Source organism: Xenopus laevis, chromosome 6L (assembly GCF_017654675.1).
Source record: "Xenopus laevis strain J_2021 chromosome 6L, Xenopus_laevis_v10.1, whole genome shotgun sequence".
NCBI classification, from domain to species: Eukaryota; Metazoa; Chordata; class Amphibia; order Anura; family Pipidae; genus Xenopus; species Xenopus laevis.
This window is the reverse complement of record NC_054381.1, coordinates 158,332,149-158,349,732: the sequence shown is the minus strand read 5'-3', so window position 1 is coordinate 158,349,732 and position 17,584 is coordinate 158,332,149. Positions and strand designations below refer to the sequence as shown.

Sequence of the window (17,584 nt, the reverse complement as noted above, 5' to 3'; positions counted from 1 at the left end):
TGAAATCACAAAGTAAACAAAATTGTTTTGGAAGGCAGATGAAGTTCTCGAGCAGACACAGAGCTGTGGATAGTGGAGGTTCAGATTCATGCTCCTACTTGATACATCCTGATAATGCACATAATGCTGTGACAGGGAACAGATATCTTGTTCAGTAAATCCCTTTTTCCAGCAGGGACAATATTACATGTGTTGAAGACTGTTCCTCCCATCCGACAGCTGCTCATCAGTTTGTAGTCTGATCCAGAACAAGGCACAGCACAGTCCTCACCAGTCATGTCTAATGCCAAATTTAAATCTGAAACGTTATCAAAGACAAATCCTCTACTTTCCAGATAGCGACTTTCCCATCTTCTTTTCCTGAGCCACTCAGAACATATCTGTCCTCAGCTGAACAGAGGGATTTCACTATATCCACATGGGCAACCAGTTCCTTCTCCACCGTCTTCTTCTCTGCATCAATGACGTAGATCTTTCCTTTCTGTTTGCCTTGGGAGATCCCCCTGCTACCAACCCAGATCTAGGGGAAAATGACAACAGCATGAGACTTGTTCCTAAAAAGCCTTACACTTTACATCCTAAACATTATTATTACAGTAAATATCCAAGTCTCTTTGCATGAGACAGACTTGAAACACAGATACAGATAGTGTTACACCAGTGCAAAGCGACTGAAGGAAACCAGAGGAATGAAGAAGGGTTTGGGCGCTTAAAGGATAAGTAAACCTTTAAAATAAGTGAATGAAAAATTGACGAGAGCGGTATTCTAAGCACTTTTGTAATGTACATTCATTATTTATTTTGTTTTAATTCCAAGATATTAAGGGATACATGTACTGTTAAAGGGATACTGTCATGCGGAAATTTTTTTTTTTTCAAAATGAATCAATTAATAGTGCTGCTCCATCAGAATTCTGCACTGAAATCCATTTCTCAAAAGAGCAAACAGATCTTTTTATATTCAATTTTGAAATCTGACATGGGGCTAGACATATTGTCAATTTCCCAGCTGCCCCTGGTCATGTGACTTGTGCCTGCACTTTAGGAGAGAAATGCTTTCTGGCAGGCTGCTGTTTTTTCCTTCTCAATGTAACTGAATGTGTCTCAGTGAGACATGGGTTTTTACTATTGAGTGCTGTTCTTAGATCTACCAGGCAGCTATCTTGTGTTAGGGAGCTGCTGTCTGGTTACCTTCCCATTGTTCTGTTGTTTGGCTGCTGGGGGGAAAGGGAGGGGGTGATATCACTCTAACTTGCAGTACAGCAGTAAAGAGTGATTGAAGTTTATCAGAGCACAAGTCACATGACTGGGGCAGCTGGGAAATTGACAATATGTCTAGCCCCATGTCAGATTTCAAAATTGAATATAAAAAAATCTTTTTTGCTCTTTTGAGAAATGGATTTCAGTGCAGAATTCTGCTGGAGCAGCACTATTAACTGATGTGTTTTGAAAAAAACATGTTTTCCCATGACAGTATCCCTTTAATGTGAATGAATTTTGTTCCAACAGCGCCACCTGCTGGTCAGTTTCCCACCAGTCTGACCAGCAAGTAGTCAAGGAAGTTGTCAGGAGAAAGAAAGAGGCTGATGTTCTTCTGCTTAGGAAAGATGTGAGGTTTGTAATTTTTTTCCTAAGTATGTAAATGACAAAAGTGCTTAGCATAGCATCCTCATCAAATTTATATTCTCTTATTTTAAAGGTTTACTTATCCTTTAAATGTAGAATACGCATCTGTAAAAGCAATTCAGGGACAACAGAAAAAACTAGCAAAGCCTTCCCCTTGAGTACTGAATATTAGTTTCGGTTTTGAAGGCCCAGTCTACAGAGAGAGAGAGAGAGAGAGAGAGAGAGATTAATAAAAGAAAAACTGCCCACAGGAGGGTAACCAAGGTGATTAACGGTATTAAGAAGCCGACGATCAGCAAAGGGTCCAAGACCTGAATAAGTTCATTGCAGTAGAGAGATGTAATAACAGAATTATTTAAATATTTCCAGAGGATTATCAGGTTCAGTAAAACATGGCTAGAACTGGGAAAGGGAGAACCTAATTGACAGAAAAGGTAATAAAAGAATATAGCAAGAATTAAGCACTTAATGGTCAGCCCCACTGGTTCTTTTTGGCTGTCGGATTCTGTTTCTAAGGCATTTAGCACATACTGCATCTCTGTGAATATAGGCAGAAACCAACTGGTCTATATAACAAGTCTTTAAAGGAGAATTCAAACCCCCCTCCCAACTAATAAAAACCCCTATCCCCTGCGCAGCGGAGCTCACGGGCGCCATCTTCCGGCATTCCGTAATCTTCGGGTCTTCTTCCGGCCATTTGTTAATTCGTCACTTTCTTTATCATGAAGCGGAAGACTTCTCCAACTGCTCAAGCGCTGATAGGCCGCTTAATTACTGAAGATTACTGCAGCGCTGAAGATGGACCGTGAGCTCCGCTGACTCTGCAACGAGGGGTAATTACAGGTGCTAACACCTGTGCGCAGGGAAGCAGGGAGGGGAGACTATGGAGGGTAGGGGTTTTTATTAACTATAACAAACAAGGAATTTTTAAATTAGTGGTGTAGCTCCCACCCTTCCCAGCTATAGTCAGGTGATCCCGCTAATAAAAGGGCAGCCAAGTTTGGGAGTTTTATTTTGAAAGCAGCTAGTAACTTGCAGGTAAAACTTAGTCCCTTTGTAAAATGTATAATGAAGCAATTGAATTCTTAATGAATCAGATAAAATTGAGCATAGGACTGGCCAGATATGGGATGACTTTGACGTAGTTGTTCAGCTTAAATATTTTGCAATATATGGACAAACAATCCCTGTTTTGTTTAAAGGGTAAGGCATTTTCAGTAGCTGTATGCACAAAATGTCTCTGTCTTAAATATATTGATATATATATCAATATATATAATATATATAATATATTGATAACCTTTAAAAGGTTAACACAGAGTTAAGAAAATCTTTTCATGTCTTTCTATTAGAAGCCAGGTTTGGTGTCTGAGCCTACTCTGTATTCTTTATTGTCTGCCACATACAATGCTGTTTTGGCACCTCTCCCTGGAAGGTTTAAAGGAGAACTAAACCCCCTTTCTAATAAAAACACCTACCCTCCATAGTCCCCCCTCCCTGCACAGGTGTCCACACAAATAAATGCCCCTAAGCTGGTAATTACCCCTCATTGCAGAGTCAGCGCAGCAGAGCTCACGGGCGCCATCTTTCATGGCTCTTTGGGAATCTTTGGGTCCCTTCGGCAATTTATGTGGCTTTCGTGGCGTGCGCAGTTGTTGGGGCCTGTATATTGCTACAACTGCGCATAAGCCGATACATCACGTACTTTCTGAAGATTCCCAAAGTGCTGAAGATGGCCCCCCTGAGCTCCACTCTGATTCTGCAATGAGGGTTTTTTTTTACCTGCTTAGGGGCATTTACTGGTGTGAACACCTGTGCCGGGGGAGCAGGGACTATGGAGGGTAGGGATTTTTATTAGCAAGGGGGTTTAGTTCTCCTTTAATAACATCTCAAATCTCCAATCATGCTAATACAATCAACACCTAACTTCATGACATCCTTGCTGATTATGATAAACAGGTTATATTGATTGGAGCAACATTCCAGGGTATTTATTCCACAAATATCTTATTTACAAGTTATTCTGAATTGAGAAAGCCAGTTGGATGACTGTTAAAACGTCTTCAAGAAAAGTCCAGTTGATTTGACTTATTTTTACAGAACGACTTTGTACTGCTCAACATTTCCCAATTTGCCACTAGGTGTCACTGTAATATAATGAGACAGTTGAATGGACATTTAGCAATATGGCAACAATAATCTGACAGTTCTTGGCTGCTTCTGAGATGGTGAGGATTCTCCTGCACAGCAGTACAGAGAGGGAAAATGTATTCAATCAACAAAGAGTCAATACTCTTACTTAACAAGCAGCACAACGTTTAAATCAGGGGTCAGCAACCTTTACTATCAAAAGAGCCATTTTGCCCCCTCTTCCACTAAAGAAAAATAGTCTGGAGCCGCAAAACATAAAACAGATTATAAACTTTTAAAAGTTTTAACCTTTTTTTAATTTTAACTGTTACAACAACAGAATACAACAAACAGAAGTGCAGTGTGTATGTGTAGGCCTACTTTGAAATAAATTAAACACTGAATAGCCCTATTAAATGCTAGTGTTCTCATCTGTTTAATGTAAATTCTGTTTCTGAAGTTCAATGCTGATCTTCCCTCTATTGTCTTGAGTTTGTGACCACGGTAAGGACCATGATGAATCATCTTGCTGCGACTCTGACTTGCCTCTCACTCCTGGGACATCTATACAGCCCTGCGAGGGCTGTATAGCCAACCTGAGCTGCAAGACCGAGCCGCAACAAGCAGGATGAAGAGCCGCATGAGGCTCCGGAGCCTCAGGTTGCCTACCCCTGGTTTAAATGGTGAGCCCTTGGTACAATAAATATATTATAATCAAAAGAAGAAAGATAATACACTAAAAAGAGAGGGTGGCATCATTTAGCAAACACTTTACAGAAAGCGCTGGGCTCATTACCTGCTGTTTGACTCTCAGCATACAAGTGATCTGAGTACAGTCCTGGAGGATGACCTTGTGCGCAGGCTTGAATAAGTTGTTCATATCAAAGATGGATATTTCATTATTGGCAGCATAAGACACCCACAGCTGACCCTTCTACAAGAGAGGACAAGTCAAATACAAAGAAGGAGACAGTGGGATCAGTAACAGAGTGCATGCAAAGCAAATAATAAACAGTGAGTCCATTACCCACCTCTGAAAATAACTGTATGCCAGAAAAAGACGAGCCCAATTTCCTGAGATTTTCAGCAATGTCCACCTTCTGGAATACCACTCCTGATTTTTTAGTGACAAGAATGCACTCTCTCGTGCCTGAAGGAATGAAAAGATGTTAGTTAACAGAGATACAAATAAGGTAGCGATAAAAGACATGGATTCATCATTTTCCACATTTTTTCAAATAATTCCCAGAGGAAGGAGAAAACTCCAATTTTAGCAGAGACTTATTTACGGGTGGGGGGGGGATACCAGCAGCAATTAGACCTATCCCTTGATCAACAACATCTGTATTTATTAAAGAAGACCTTGAGGTTAAAGGATAAGTAAACCTTAAAAATAGGTGAATGTAAAATTGATGATGGTGCTATTATTAGCACTTTTGCCATGTACATTCATTCATTATTTATTCTATAATTCCAATGTATTAAAGGATCCATGTTAATATGAACGAATTTTGTTACAATTTTGTTTGACCTGCTGGTCATTTTCTGAACAGTCTGACCAGCAAGTAGTCAAGAAAGTTGTCAGGAGAAGGAAAGAGGCTGCTCTGAGGTTCTTCTGCTTAGGAAAAAATTAGAAACCCTTCTCAAATCTTTCCTAAGCAGAAGAACATCGGAGCAGCCTCTTCCTTTCTCCTGACAACTTTCTTGACTACTTGCTGGTCAGACTGGTGGGAAAATGACCAGCAGGTGGCGCTGTTGTAACAAAATTCATTCATAGTAACAGTACATGTATTCTTTAATATCCTGGAATTAAAAAATAAATGAATAATGAATCTACATTGCAAAAGTGCTTCAAATAGCACCCTCATCAATTTTACATTCACTTATTTTAAAGGTTTACGGTACTTATCCTTTAAAACACTGCTTAGTGAGGCAAACTTGATAATTTTGTAGCCTGGACCAGTGTGTGCCTTTCTTCTAGGGTGCCACGCCACCATGTTGTTTCCATTTCCCAATTCTACCCTGTACCTCTCTGGGCAGGCGCATACATTGTATGGTATAACGAAGTGTGCAAAGCTACTGCACATACATCTGCTCAGAGGAGTGCAGGGGATACTTGTGCCCTTGCACTAATCACAGCTAGAGTGGTGCTAGGGCAAGGTTACTGGAAGTACAAAAGCCCTATGCCATTTGCACTTGTTTTGCCTTAGCACCCCCTGATTCACAACCTCAAGAGATCAAAGGAACAGGAAGGAATACTGCCAACCAATAGAAGACTGGGAAGAAGTGTGTACAACATGGTGAATGTAATGTAATAACTTACAAAACAGGAGGAGATCCTTGTACAGCCTCATGGAGTTGATTGTGTTGCTCGCCAGCTGGAATTTGTGGTGTAGCTTCAGGGTACTGATGTCCCAGGCCAAAATATTCCCATCCACACTGCAGGAGTAGGAGAGTCTTCCCATGCAACAAAGTCAGAATGATTAGTGTAAGACAGATCAAGGATGATCATAGTTAGGGGGTTATTTTCTAAAACTCTAATCTCATTTTTTTTAATTAAAACAAAGTCAACCAAACTCCTATCCACGGATTGAACTCATTTATCAATAATTCTTCTTGAAAAAGTCGGAGAAAAAGAACATCTCAACAAACGTCTGCGTCTATTCGAATAGTACAATTGATGCTCTGAAAACTCAACTTTATCGAATTGTCACTTCGAAAACTCGGCTTTAATCGGATCCAGCGCAGATCACGATGTCAAGAAACAACTTCAGGGACATCTGCCATTGACTTCTACATGACCTCAACAGGTTTGAGATGGAGTATTTTTAGCAGCTTTGGGGTATAATAAATCTCTAAAAATTCAAGTTTGAATTGGTTGAGTTTTCAGGGCGTCAAACGTACGATACCAGTCAACGCTTAGTTTTGTTTTACCAATTTTTTTTCTTTTCAAGACAAATTATTGATAAAGGAGTTCAATTTGTGGAAGTGAGTTTGGTCGACTTATAAAAAACTGAGATAAATTAGAGATTTAATAAATCATTCCCCTAGTATTTGGGGACAAAATTCCATTAAAGGGGACCCATCACCCAAAAAAAATATTCAAAATTCTGTTTTATCACATTAGTCAAGCAAAATGAACTTTAATTACACTATATTAATTATATAATTATTATAATTATATTAATACAAAATAGAAATTGGATTTCATGTTTAATTTGAAAAGGACTTTTATTACACAGATTTTTGTGTCTGGGTGACAGGTCCACTTTAAGTGCAACTGTTAAACAGTGATGCGTCTGCCTTACCTGCCCTGAGTCCTGGTCTCATCTGTGATTATATCGACTACTTCTGAGCGGTGGGCAGTCAGCTGCTTGTTACACACCATACTGTGAGTGTTTATGATATAAATGGAAGAGTCGCTCGATCCAATCCAAACCTGACTTTGCTCCACTCCCACCATGCACTTCTGCAAAGGGAAATGCAGTGATAAGGAAAGGGGTGCACATGCGCTGGGGGCTGTAGAGATTAACTAGAGATTTTCTTATGGAGGATGCTGTTATTAGCATGACAAGATTTCAGCTAAATTAAAGTGATACGGACACTAATAAACTACTTTTTAAAATATGAATGTACATTAAAAGTTACCTATAGGTCATGTTGATCGTTTTTTGCTGATAGTTCTCTTTTTGTAAGTAATTGTTAGTTGAAGTTCCTAAACCTGACAGTTTTGTCAACCCGACTGTCCCATCTCAGCCGGTCAGTGAGAGTTTCTAATGCTAACGGCCTCCTGCTGCACAAATATGGCAGCCCCCTCATACAGGAACATGGGGAGTCAGATGGGTAATGTAAAAGCTTTGTGTAAATACTTCAAGTTATAAGTTGCTTTCAAAGGCAATATTATGATAAATGTAAAAATGAGTTTAATTTCTGGTGTCAGTAGCTCTTTAAACTAACGCTAACATGGCGCATTAGCTTTGTACTTACCAGTTTAGAATTTCCTACTTTAACGTTGTGTTGCTGGACAGACCAAGTAGAAGCATTGAAGACAACCACTTTTCCTTCCCCTAGAGCACACCAGAGTTTGGAGGTATCATCTCTTCCTGAAGCATCTAGTTGGCCTGAAGAACCATTCCTGTTAGAGTACAACACTACAGTGCCCTGCTACATTATAACCCATACCCACAATGATATATATAGTGAATAAAGTACCCCCTTTTGTAAATTATAAGGATATTATAAGTTACAGAGGAGTTCCATGACCATATAAAAACACGAGGTTGAAGGCTGAGTGTTTTTATACAGGTCATGGAAAGCCGAGGTGACTTCTTATATCCTCATATTTTGCAACAGGGGGTACTTTATTTATTATAATACACAAATTTCAGTGAGTCATGTGACAGAAATGACATCAGAACTCAACGTTTATAACTGATGACATCATTAGTCACCGTTTACAAGGATATCATTTACAATATATTCATGGCTTTTGTGTATTATATATATACACACACATACACAGATAGATACGTGTGTGTATAGTTGCAGCACTGCCTGCCTCGCATTTGCTGTTGCGCCTATTAAGTAGGCCGCTGTGGGTACCCAGAGTGACCTGCACAATACCAATCAAGCACACTTGGCACTCTAATGGCAATAATGATACCAACCGGAACATTTTCAACACAATTGTGTTGGATTTGTATTGAAGTGCAAGCTCAGTTGCATCAGTTTTAATCCATTGGACAAAACATGGGAAAAAACATGGCGATTACACTTGAAACTGCTCATAGAATACTGTGGTGCTACGGTGGTTTTTTTTTTTTTTAAATAATTAAAAACCTTTCTCAAATCTTTACTAAGCAGAAGAACATCAGAGCAGCCTCTTCCTTTCTCCTGACAACTTCCTTGACTACTTGCTGGTCAGACTGGTGGGAAAATGACCAGCAGGTGGCGCTGTTGTAACAAAATTCATTCATATTAACAGTATATGTTAGGAGTGCACCAAATCCAGGATTCAGCCTTGTTCAGCAGAATTTCACCAAACCTTCTGCCTGGCCAAAACTGAATCCGAATCCTAATTTGCATATGCGGGGAGGGAAATAGCGTGACTTTTTGTCACAAAACAAGGAAGTAAAAAATGTTTTCTCCTTCCCACCCCTAATTTGCATATGAAAATTAGGATTTGGATTAAGTTCAGTATGCGACCGAATCTTTCGCAATGGATTCGGGGGTTTGGAAAAATCCAAAATAGTGAATTCGGTGCATCACTAGTACAATGGCAATGCCTTCCCCTCTCCCCTTCCATAGATATAATGAGGCATTTACTTAAAGGGGTGGTTCACCTTCCAGTTTACTTTTAGTATGTTATAGAATGGCCAGTTCTAAGAAACTTTTCAGATTCGGATTCAGCTGAATCCTTCTGCCCGGCCGAACCAAAGCTGAATCCTAATTTGGGAAGGGAAATCACGTGACTTTTTGTCACAGACAAGGAAGTAAAAAATGTTTTCCCCTTCTCACCCCTAATTTGCAAATGCAAATTAGGATTCAGATTGGTATTCGGACGGATCTTACGCAAAGGATTCGGGGGTTCGGCCGAATCCAAAATAGTGGATTTGGTGAATCCCTAGTACATTGCAAACGTTCTTAGAATAGCACTCTCATCAATTTTACATTCACTTATCATTTAAAAATGTATAAAAGGACCCAGAAAAGGAGTAAAAACGACAGTGTATTTGTAAAGAATGCTTATCATGCAAGTTAATGGGTTCATTAGCTCCAAAAACAATAAAGAGACATATTACCTGGTGTATACAGCAGCACATCAACCGACTGCGGGACAGTTTCACCAACGGAAGGGTTAATTCTGTGCTTTAGGGTTTCAGCAGTTGTTTTTGGGACCATCATGGGCACTGTGAGCAAACAGACAAATCACATTTTAAGGGAGAAAAGGAAAGTGTTGCTGACTCACCGCCTGCATCAATTAGAGTAGACTTGTGGCTTGTAGCTGGTTGGGTGCTAGAATCTTTCGGCGTCCAAAGCCGCATAATTTTAGAAAGCGGAAAAGAAGATGGTTCCGCGCACCAGCGTTTTTAAAAATCCAAAGCTTTATTCATCCATTGGTAAAACAGGCACATTGCAGAACGTTGCTTGATGCGTTTAGGGTGCATGCACCCTTAATCATAATCATTATGCTGATGATTAAGGGTGCACTCGTCCGAAATGCATCAAGCAACGTTCTGCAATGTGCCTGTTTTACCAATGGATGAATAAAGCTTTGGATTTTTAAAAACGCTGGTCTGCGGAACCATCTTCATTTCCGCTTTCTGAAATCACATTTTAAGTCTAAAAATGTTAGTGCTTTATTAATGTCGAGAAGCATTTTAGAAACATTTTTGCTCATTCATTTTACCCCAGGTAAGTAACCCACAGCAACCAATCAATCAGCAAATAAGTCGACTGCAAGAATAATGAAATGGTTGATGGGTGCTGTGCAATTTGGCTCATGTTAATAAATGTTCCCCATTGTGTGGCATGAAGGTTCATCAAAGTGAATACTGAATGAATCAGCATCTCTATTTGGATTTATATAACCTTAAACCGTCTTTTGTGCTAATATGAACTGAATGTTTGTCTGTGGTGATGATCCATCGGTCGGATGTATTCCTTATCTCATGTGAATACTTCAGTGGGCTAAGAGGCACGAACAGTTACAAATAAATTGCATAGAGTGCAAGAAAATTTCATAATTTCCAGAGAAAGAGGATGTGTTGCAAAGCCAATACCTTCGTTCCTCATCTTATCAAAGTGGGAGAGTTTAGAAGCGGCATAAATGGCTTTTGTGGTCTGCAGCGAGCCAACAACTGCATCCATCAGCAGCACATTCGTCAGAGCCTCCTGGATGTACTGTGGATCCTATCCAATAAAAAGGCAAAACATTTAACAGTCATTAGCTAGTTGTAACAATTCCACTGATTTTGTAATACAGAAGCAATGACAGTGCAAGGGGGTGTTTTCTCCGACACTAGCCGGTTTTATTTATTGATTCATTTATGAATTACATTCAGTGTTTTGGTTGCTCTGTCTCAGCTACACTTCCTTATCTCTGCTAGTCTCAGTTACGATTAATGAACTTCCATGACATGCCGGTTCCTTTTCTCAGTGATGTTATGAAATGGACTAAAAGACACATTTTTATATACAGAAGATTTATGTGTTTACCAAGATTTACAAGCGATATTTAAACAACAGAGATGGAGCAAGTGAGGTAAGATGGACATGTATGCACTGATCTCATAGGTCAGTTCCAGCCGTAATACTTGGCCCCCGCGTCAGTTTCGACTGATAATTCGACAATTTAATTTGACCCTAAAGTTAATATTAAAATCCTCCTTATTTTCTCCCAAAGCCTGATCTTAAAGGGATACTGTCATGGGAAAACATGTTTTTTTTCAAAACACATCAGTTAATAGTGCTGTTCCAGCAGAATTATGCACTGAAATCCATTTCTCAAAAGAGCAAACAGATTTTTTTATATTCAATTTTGAAATCTGACATGGGGCTAGACATATTGTCAGTTTCCCAGCTGCCCCCAGTCATGTGACTTGTTCTCTGATAAACTTCAGTCACTCTTTACTGCTGTACTGCAAGTTGGAGTGATATCACCCCCTCCCTTTCCCCTCCAGCAGCCAAACAAAAGAACAATGGGAAGGTAACCAGATAGCAGCTCCCTAACACAAGATAACAGCTCCCTGGTAGATATAAGAACAGCACTCAATAGTAAAATCCCACTGAGACACATTCAGTTACATTAATAGGTGTAATAACAGCCTGCCAGAAAGTATTTCCATCCTAAAGTGCAGGCACAAGTCACATGACTGGAGGCAGTAAACTGACAATATGTCTAGCCCCATGTCAGATTTCAAAATTGAATATAAAAAAAATCTGTTTGCTCTTTTGAGAAATGGATTTCAGTGCAGAATTCTGCTGGAGCAGCACTATTAACTGATGTGTTTTGAAAAAAACATGTTTTCCCACAACAGTTTTCCTTTGATCTAAAGCAGATTGTGGACTAATGGCTGACATCGGGCCTGTGACAAAAATCATAATGGAACCCTGCAGTGAAATATTCCCTTGATTGTCCTACAAGGAATCACAGTGATTGCACATGTCTATGAAGGGGTTCCATCCTTATTTATATAGAGTAATGTGCATATTTGTTCTTGGTATAGGCCAGACGCGCCACCTGAGATTTTTATGGCCCCTGTGATGCCCAAGATCTGCATAGATCTCTGTATATGACATCATTGGTTTATAAATTCAGCTCCCAAAAATGTAATAGGAAATAACTGACCTAAGAACTCTATAACTCATACCTTGTGGTCGTCGGCCATTTTCCTGCCAGCCCACATCTCTTTGATCATTAGGTGCCACAGATCACATTCTGTTTTCAAGTTGGCTTCAAATATCTCCTTTCTGGTTGTGGCTTTAATTCGAAGAGTTGGTATCCGTAGCACAAGGAAGGCTACAGTGGTGATTTTAACTTCCTACAGTGCAAGAAAGAAACAAAACCCATACTCATTTCAATACGTTTAAAACACTGTTGGAGAGATGAAAAGAGAGAATACAGCATTCTGTAGGAGTAGACCGCATTCTGTTGGAAGTGTTGGAGAAAATAAAGGAGTGTTGGAGAAAATATCCCTTATCCTGACTAAATAAGACTATATAACTGCTGGGAAGAGATGAGTCTATGGGAGACGGCCCTTCCGTTATTTGGAATTTTCTGGATAACGGATCCCATACCTGTATACGTATTTACAACTGAACTATACCAAACAATAAGATAAATCCTTAGAATCCCACTATAAGAGAGAACACTATGGAAGTATCACTCACCTCTATGTTTCGGAATGGAGCGATTTCAACAAAGCCAGATCTTCCCTCAAGCAAGAGAAACAGGCGCTTCTGAGTCATCGCAATCTTCCCAACCCCAAAGTTGGTCTTGACGGAGTTGGACAGCTTGTAGACGCACTCGTTCTTATCCAGGTTCTCTGTTACATGGGGAGGCAGGCTCTCTTCAGCTTCTGCTTCAGTTTCCTTCCAGTAATTGTAGAAATCCCTGAAAATTTCTGGGTCTATCTGTTTCTGGTGACCTGAGATTCATAGTGATTATTAGCAAAGGTAAGTTCAGCTAAAACAACAGCTTTACAGGAAGATATTACTAATAATGCACTTTTTAATGGAGTCTTAAGCTGGCCATAGACACACAGATCCTATCGTATGAATCGAGGATTCGTAAGATTTTCGGATCGTGTGTGGCGTGTGCCGAAATCTTTCACATTTATCACAGTAAAAGTGAAAGTTATTAAAAGTCATACTGAGCCTTTCAATATTATTTTCTTTAACACTCTGAATATTTCCCCTTGCTTTTCCTCTCAGGTTGTACCTGCTGTTCAGCGAAACCAATTAAATCAGGTTTATTCTTACCTACAGTTAAAGCATCGAACAGTCTGTGAATTGTATCAACATCTTTGACAATCCCTGATTCTTGAATGCGACGCACAAAATCGTCCAGATGCATGTGTGTTTTTGGCAATGAAAACTTCTTCACGTGGTCGTCCATCTTGGTCACCTCCCTTTCCGTCTCCAGTACCTGACTAATCAGTCTCTTGAGTTCCGGCTTGCGTTCTGCCTGCTGCCGATCGGACGCCGGTAAAGACAATACAACCTTTTTCACCAACTCGACCGGGAAGATTCGAATGTCTGTTTTATACAAGCTCTGAAAGTCAGAAAGTGCATGCACTGGTTTTCCCTGCATTAAATAGACCAGGCCACGCAGGTAATAATATCTGGCAAGCAGTGTAGAGTTATCAGGGGGCAGGCAGGCAATTTCTCTGTTGAGGTAGTTATTTAGCTCTGTGTAGTAGGTTTGCACACATCGACCCAAAAGTGGGAAATTTATTTCCGGCAGCTTGAAAGTATAAACAGGTTTCGTTTGTGGTTTTACTCCTGTAAGAGAAAGTAAAAGGCCGGTTATTAGACTTAAAAGACACGGGAGCATCAAAATAAAATGCTAATGCTTTTATCTAGACTTGAAAGCTATTCAGAGCAATGTCTGTTCTTGGATGTTCCCTACACTGCTGGTTCTGCCTAATATTAGTCATAGCCCTACACTCAATTTCCCACAATGCTTTACACACTACTACAATTTTCCTTCTTTACAGGTCTGTTAATTACAGAACATGCAGGGCATTGTGGGAAAGCTTTGCTGGAAAAAGAGAGATGATTACAGGAACATTGTTTCGGGGGGGACATGTAGTCAGAACAGCAGTGCACAGAATAGCAAACGAGAGTCAGTTAGTGCTTTCAATTATCTGGGGAAGATCCCTATTACACAACTACAGAAGATTACTTCCACAAACACACTAAACCCAACTGTACATTCTGCTAAATGTCTTTCGTCTCCTTCCACTTCCACATTCCAACAGTTATTATTTAAGGAAATCACAAGAGGAAAGTAAAGATATACTGCGTTGGCTACTGTGATAAGGGAGATTGCTCGCTGAAATTATACCTACATGAATAGAGATGGACACCACGCAAGCCCTGAATAAGTAAACTGAAGAATGCTTGGCATTCTGAATAAAGAGATTCATACACCGGCCGATGGGGCAAGGCACACAAATCCACGTATTCATTAAGGTCACAGAGTTTGAGTTTTATCTAAAGGAACAAAGCCCCATTGTGAGATTTATCAATTACATTCTCACTAGTAGTGATAACTGGGCCAGAAATGTTCCAGCTGGACCTGCCCTGTCTGATGTGGCCAGCACTGGGCAACACTTCCACACTAGACAGGTCATTTATACAGTCATCCTGGCCAATGCCAAACTGCACCTATCCTGAACATGGTTGCCCATTTTCTCTATGTTTGTAGTTAATTTGGCCAGATCAGTAGCACTTCCATTGTATTTAAATATATTTTTACTTGGCCCTGGAGTGCTCCCACAAAACACCTTTTTTGCATTGTAGCAGAGTTACAGTATTCTTTCTGAAGTCTAGCCGTTATGCTGCAGGCCAAGCTTCCATGTGGTTGTATCACCCCACACCCGTCCCTTTAAATGGTGGTCCCATGCCTTTAAAAATAGGTGTTGGTTTGGGTAGTCTCTCTCTCTCTCTTAAAAGCCACAAGCTAGTGAGAATCAAGCCTGTAGAACCAATGCTGTGGTCTAGGCAATTTCTCTCTTATAAAAGCTAATAGCGGGGGGGGGGGGACTAAGCCCTCTGACTGAGACAAATCCCAAAAAATGCCACCATGCAGGAAGGTGCCAGCCTTAGAATACTATGATCAGACGTAAATAGTTAGGGACCTCCATATGGGGTTACCATGATGTGGTTTGGGGTCTTACCAATTTTATGATCATAACTTTGTAACTAATAACCCCTGTTTTTGTAAATACATGCACTTGCATAGATACTGGATTACTTATGAGACTTATGAGAGAAACGTCTGAAGAAACCCAAATAGCACAACATTTATAATACTCAGTACAGCATTTACCTTAAGTATATTAGACATCTTTATTATCATCATATACAACCTAGTATAAAGCTCGCACTTTAGTAGCCCAAATCTATAAATGTATGTCAAGGCATCAAACATTTAGTGCAGGTGCTTAAAGGAATAGTTCAGTATTTAAATAAAAACTGGGTAAACAGTAGGGATGCACCGATTCCACTATTTTGGATTCGGCTGAACCCCCAAATCCTTCACGAAAGATTCAGCTGTATACTGAACCGATGTTTTCAATACAGTTAGTTAGATAAAATGTAATGTATAAATGCTGGAGTGAGTGGATGTGTAACATAATAGCCAGAACACTACTTCCTGCTTTTCAGCTCTCTTGCTTTCCACTGATTGGTTACCAGGCAGTAACGAATCAGTGATTTGAGGTGTGGGGGGGGCACATGGGTCATAGCTGTTGCTTTTGAATCTGAGCTGAATGCTAATGATCAATTATGTCCCTTGTGGCCCCCCTTATAGTCACTGACTAACACAGAGTTAGAGAGCTGAAAAGCAGGAAGTAGTGTTCTGGCTATTATGTTACACATCCAGTCACTGCAGCCTTTATACATTACATTTTTGGCTAACTAACTGTATTAGATACATTTTTTATTTTGCACAGCCTATCTACCTACCCAGTTTTTATTTTTACGTTGAATTGTTCACTTAATACCTGGTACAGGGTACTCATGCCCCTATTTATATATGCATTTGTTTTAATGAGGAATGTGTTCTTTTTCCTGTTTCATACCAATATGTTTGTATTTCAAGTCATGCAGAACAGATATTTCTGCTATTTATGACACAGCAGTATTGTTAAAGTTCAGTCATTTTCAAAAGAAAAATGCAGCCACACAAGTTTGCCATGAAAGTCACAGATTTTTTTTATATGTCTGCAATGCATTATTCCCAGACCCTTTGTTTTTAATAGCATATAAAGTGAGCTACATCTATGCCATTTCCTGTGCATTAGTATTTCATTATAATCCTAGTTATGTATTTAAAATGTTCAGAGGAAGTGTTTTTTGTACCCTAGCTCTTCGTTTACTTATCTCTTTCACTCTCGTCGCTAATCAGTCACAGGAGTGTCAGGCAGTAGTACTGGAGATAAGTAGTAGCAGTCTAGATAAAATGTAAATTAATACTGATTTGTGCCTCTTGAAACTACAGATAAGATCCTGAACGTGTAACTGGAATTTGAATCCCCACCATACAGTGAAACGGTAACGGTAACCTTGCAAGTAAGGGGCAGTACATGTGCAGATCTTGCCCAGATGTGTCCACCTTGAGTGGGCGATATTGGGCTAATCCAATCTTGGGCCCTAGAGCCCAATGGTTGGATCATTATGCCAGGATTATAAGAAGTCAATTTTTGGCTAGATATCGGTCAGGCAAGCCTGTCGGAAGGCCCCATACACTTGGCAGCTTTTATCGCCCAGTGTCTGGCCACCTCAACACCTCCTGTTATATAATAAATTTCAGGGCCCTTCTACATCTGTGCAACCTATACGTTATTATGAACCAGAGTTTTGATGAAGGTAGAGAGAATTTGTGGGGACATAAATACTTTTGTATGCAGTTTTGGACTTTGCATTTGTTTTTGTAATTAAGTCCAGATGTTTATAGAAGGTTTATTTACTGGTATACTGGGAACAGCAATGTTTTGTTGGACTTCAACTGCTAGCATAGATAGAAGTGTACATGCTTCCTCTATAGACACATTTCAAGATAAACAATCATCCTTACCATTAGTAGGGTCTGGCTTCCTGAGAGACCACTGCCTGGGAACCTCAGTCTCCTTAGCTTCTAGCAGATTCGGCATACTTATGACAAGCTTCTTACTGAACATGTGCTCTGGGCGAAAGCGTCTCATTTTTGTGGTGGCCCTTCTTGGGCTGTCAAACAGCATACTAAATCGTCTAAGGAAATAAACAATAAACTGACATTGTGCTGAAGATAAAAAAAAAAACACTAATAAAGACTTTAGATTTGAATAATTAGTTTGCAATTTTTGCTAAAATGGATATCAGTCCTGGTGGCCTTGGATTGCATCCTCATCCAGCAAGGTGCTGACATAAGCATGTATGGGATATACTATAAGTCAGGGATCCCCAACCGTTTTCACCAGTGAACAACATTCAGATGTAAAAAGAGTTGGGGAGCAACACAAGCATGAAAAATGTTCCTGGATGGTGCCAAATAAGGGCTGTGATTGGCTATTGGTAGTCCCTATGTGGACTGGCAGCCTACAGGAATCTCTGTTTGGCA

At 39.9% G+C, this 17,584-nt stretch overlaps 1 protein-coding gene across 2 annotated transcripts in view; it reads right to left on the bottom strand.

The window, feature by feature from the left end:
* The window catches only part of dennd3.L (DENN/MADD domain containing 3 L homeolog), a 99,149-nt gene continuing 81,565 nt past the window's right edge, over positions 1 to 17,584 (bottom strand). For both annotated transcript variants that reach the window (XM_041566660.1, XM_041566659.1), the window contains exons 12-23: positions 17,063 to 17,235; positions 13,240 to 13,761; positions 12,649 to 12,905; positions 12,129 to 12,299; positions 10,539 to 10,668; positions 9,558 to 9,665; positions 7,744 to 7,877; positions 7,065 to 7,225; positions 6,080 to 6,213; positions 4,788 to 4,906; positions 4,553 to 4,690; positions 1 to 520 (exon numbers count right to left, since the gene is read on the bottom strand). In XM_041566660.1, coding sequence (XP_041422594.1) covers positions 293 to 520; positions 4,553 to 4,690; positions 4,788 to 4,906; positions 6,080 to 6,213; positions 7,065 to 7,225; positions 7,744 to 7,877; positions 9,558 to 9,665; positions 10,539 to 10,668; positions 12,129 to 12,299; positions 12,649 to 12,905; positions 13,240 to 13,761; positions 17,063 to 17,235 — 2,275 coding nt within the window. In that variant the 3' untranslated portion in view covers positions 1 to 292. The remainder of the gene's footprint in view (positions 521 to 4,552; positions 4,691 to 4,787; positions 4,907 to 6,079; positions 6,214 to 7,064; positions 7,226 to 7,743; positions 7,878 to 9,557; positions 9,666 to 10,538; positions 10,669 to 12,128; positions 12,300 to 12,648; positions 12,906 to 13,239; positions 13,762 to 17,062; positions 17,236 to 17,584) is intronic.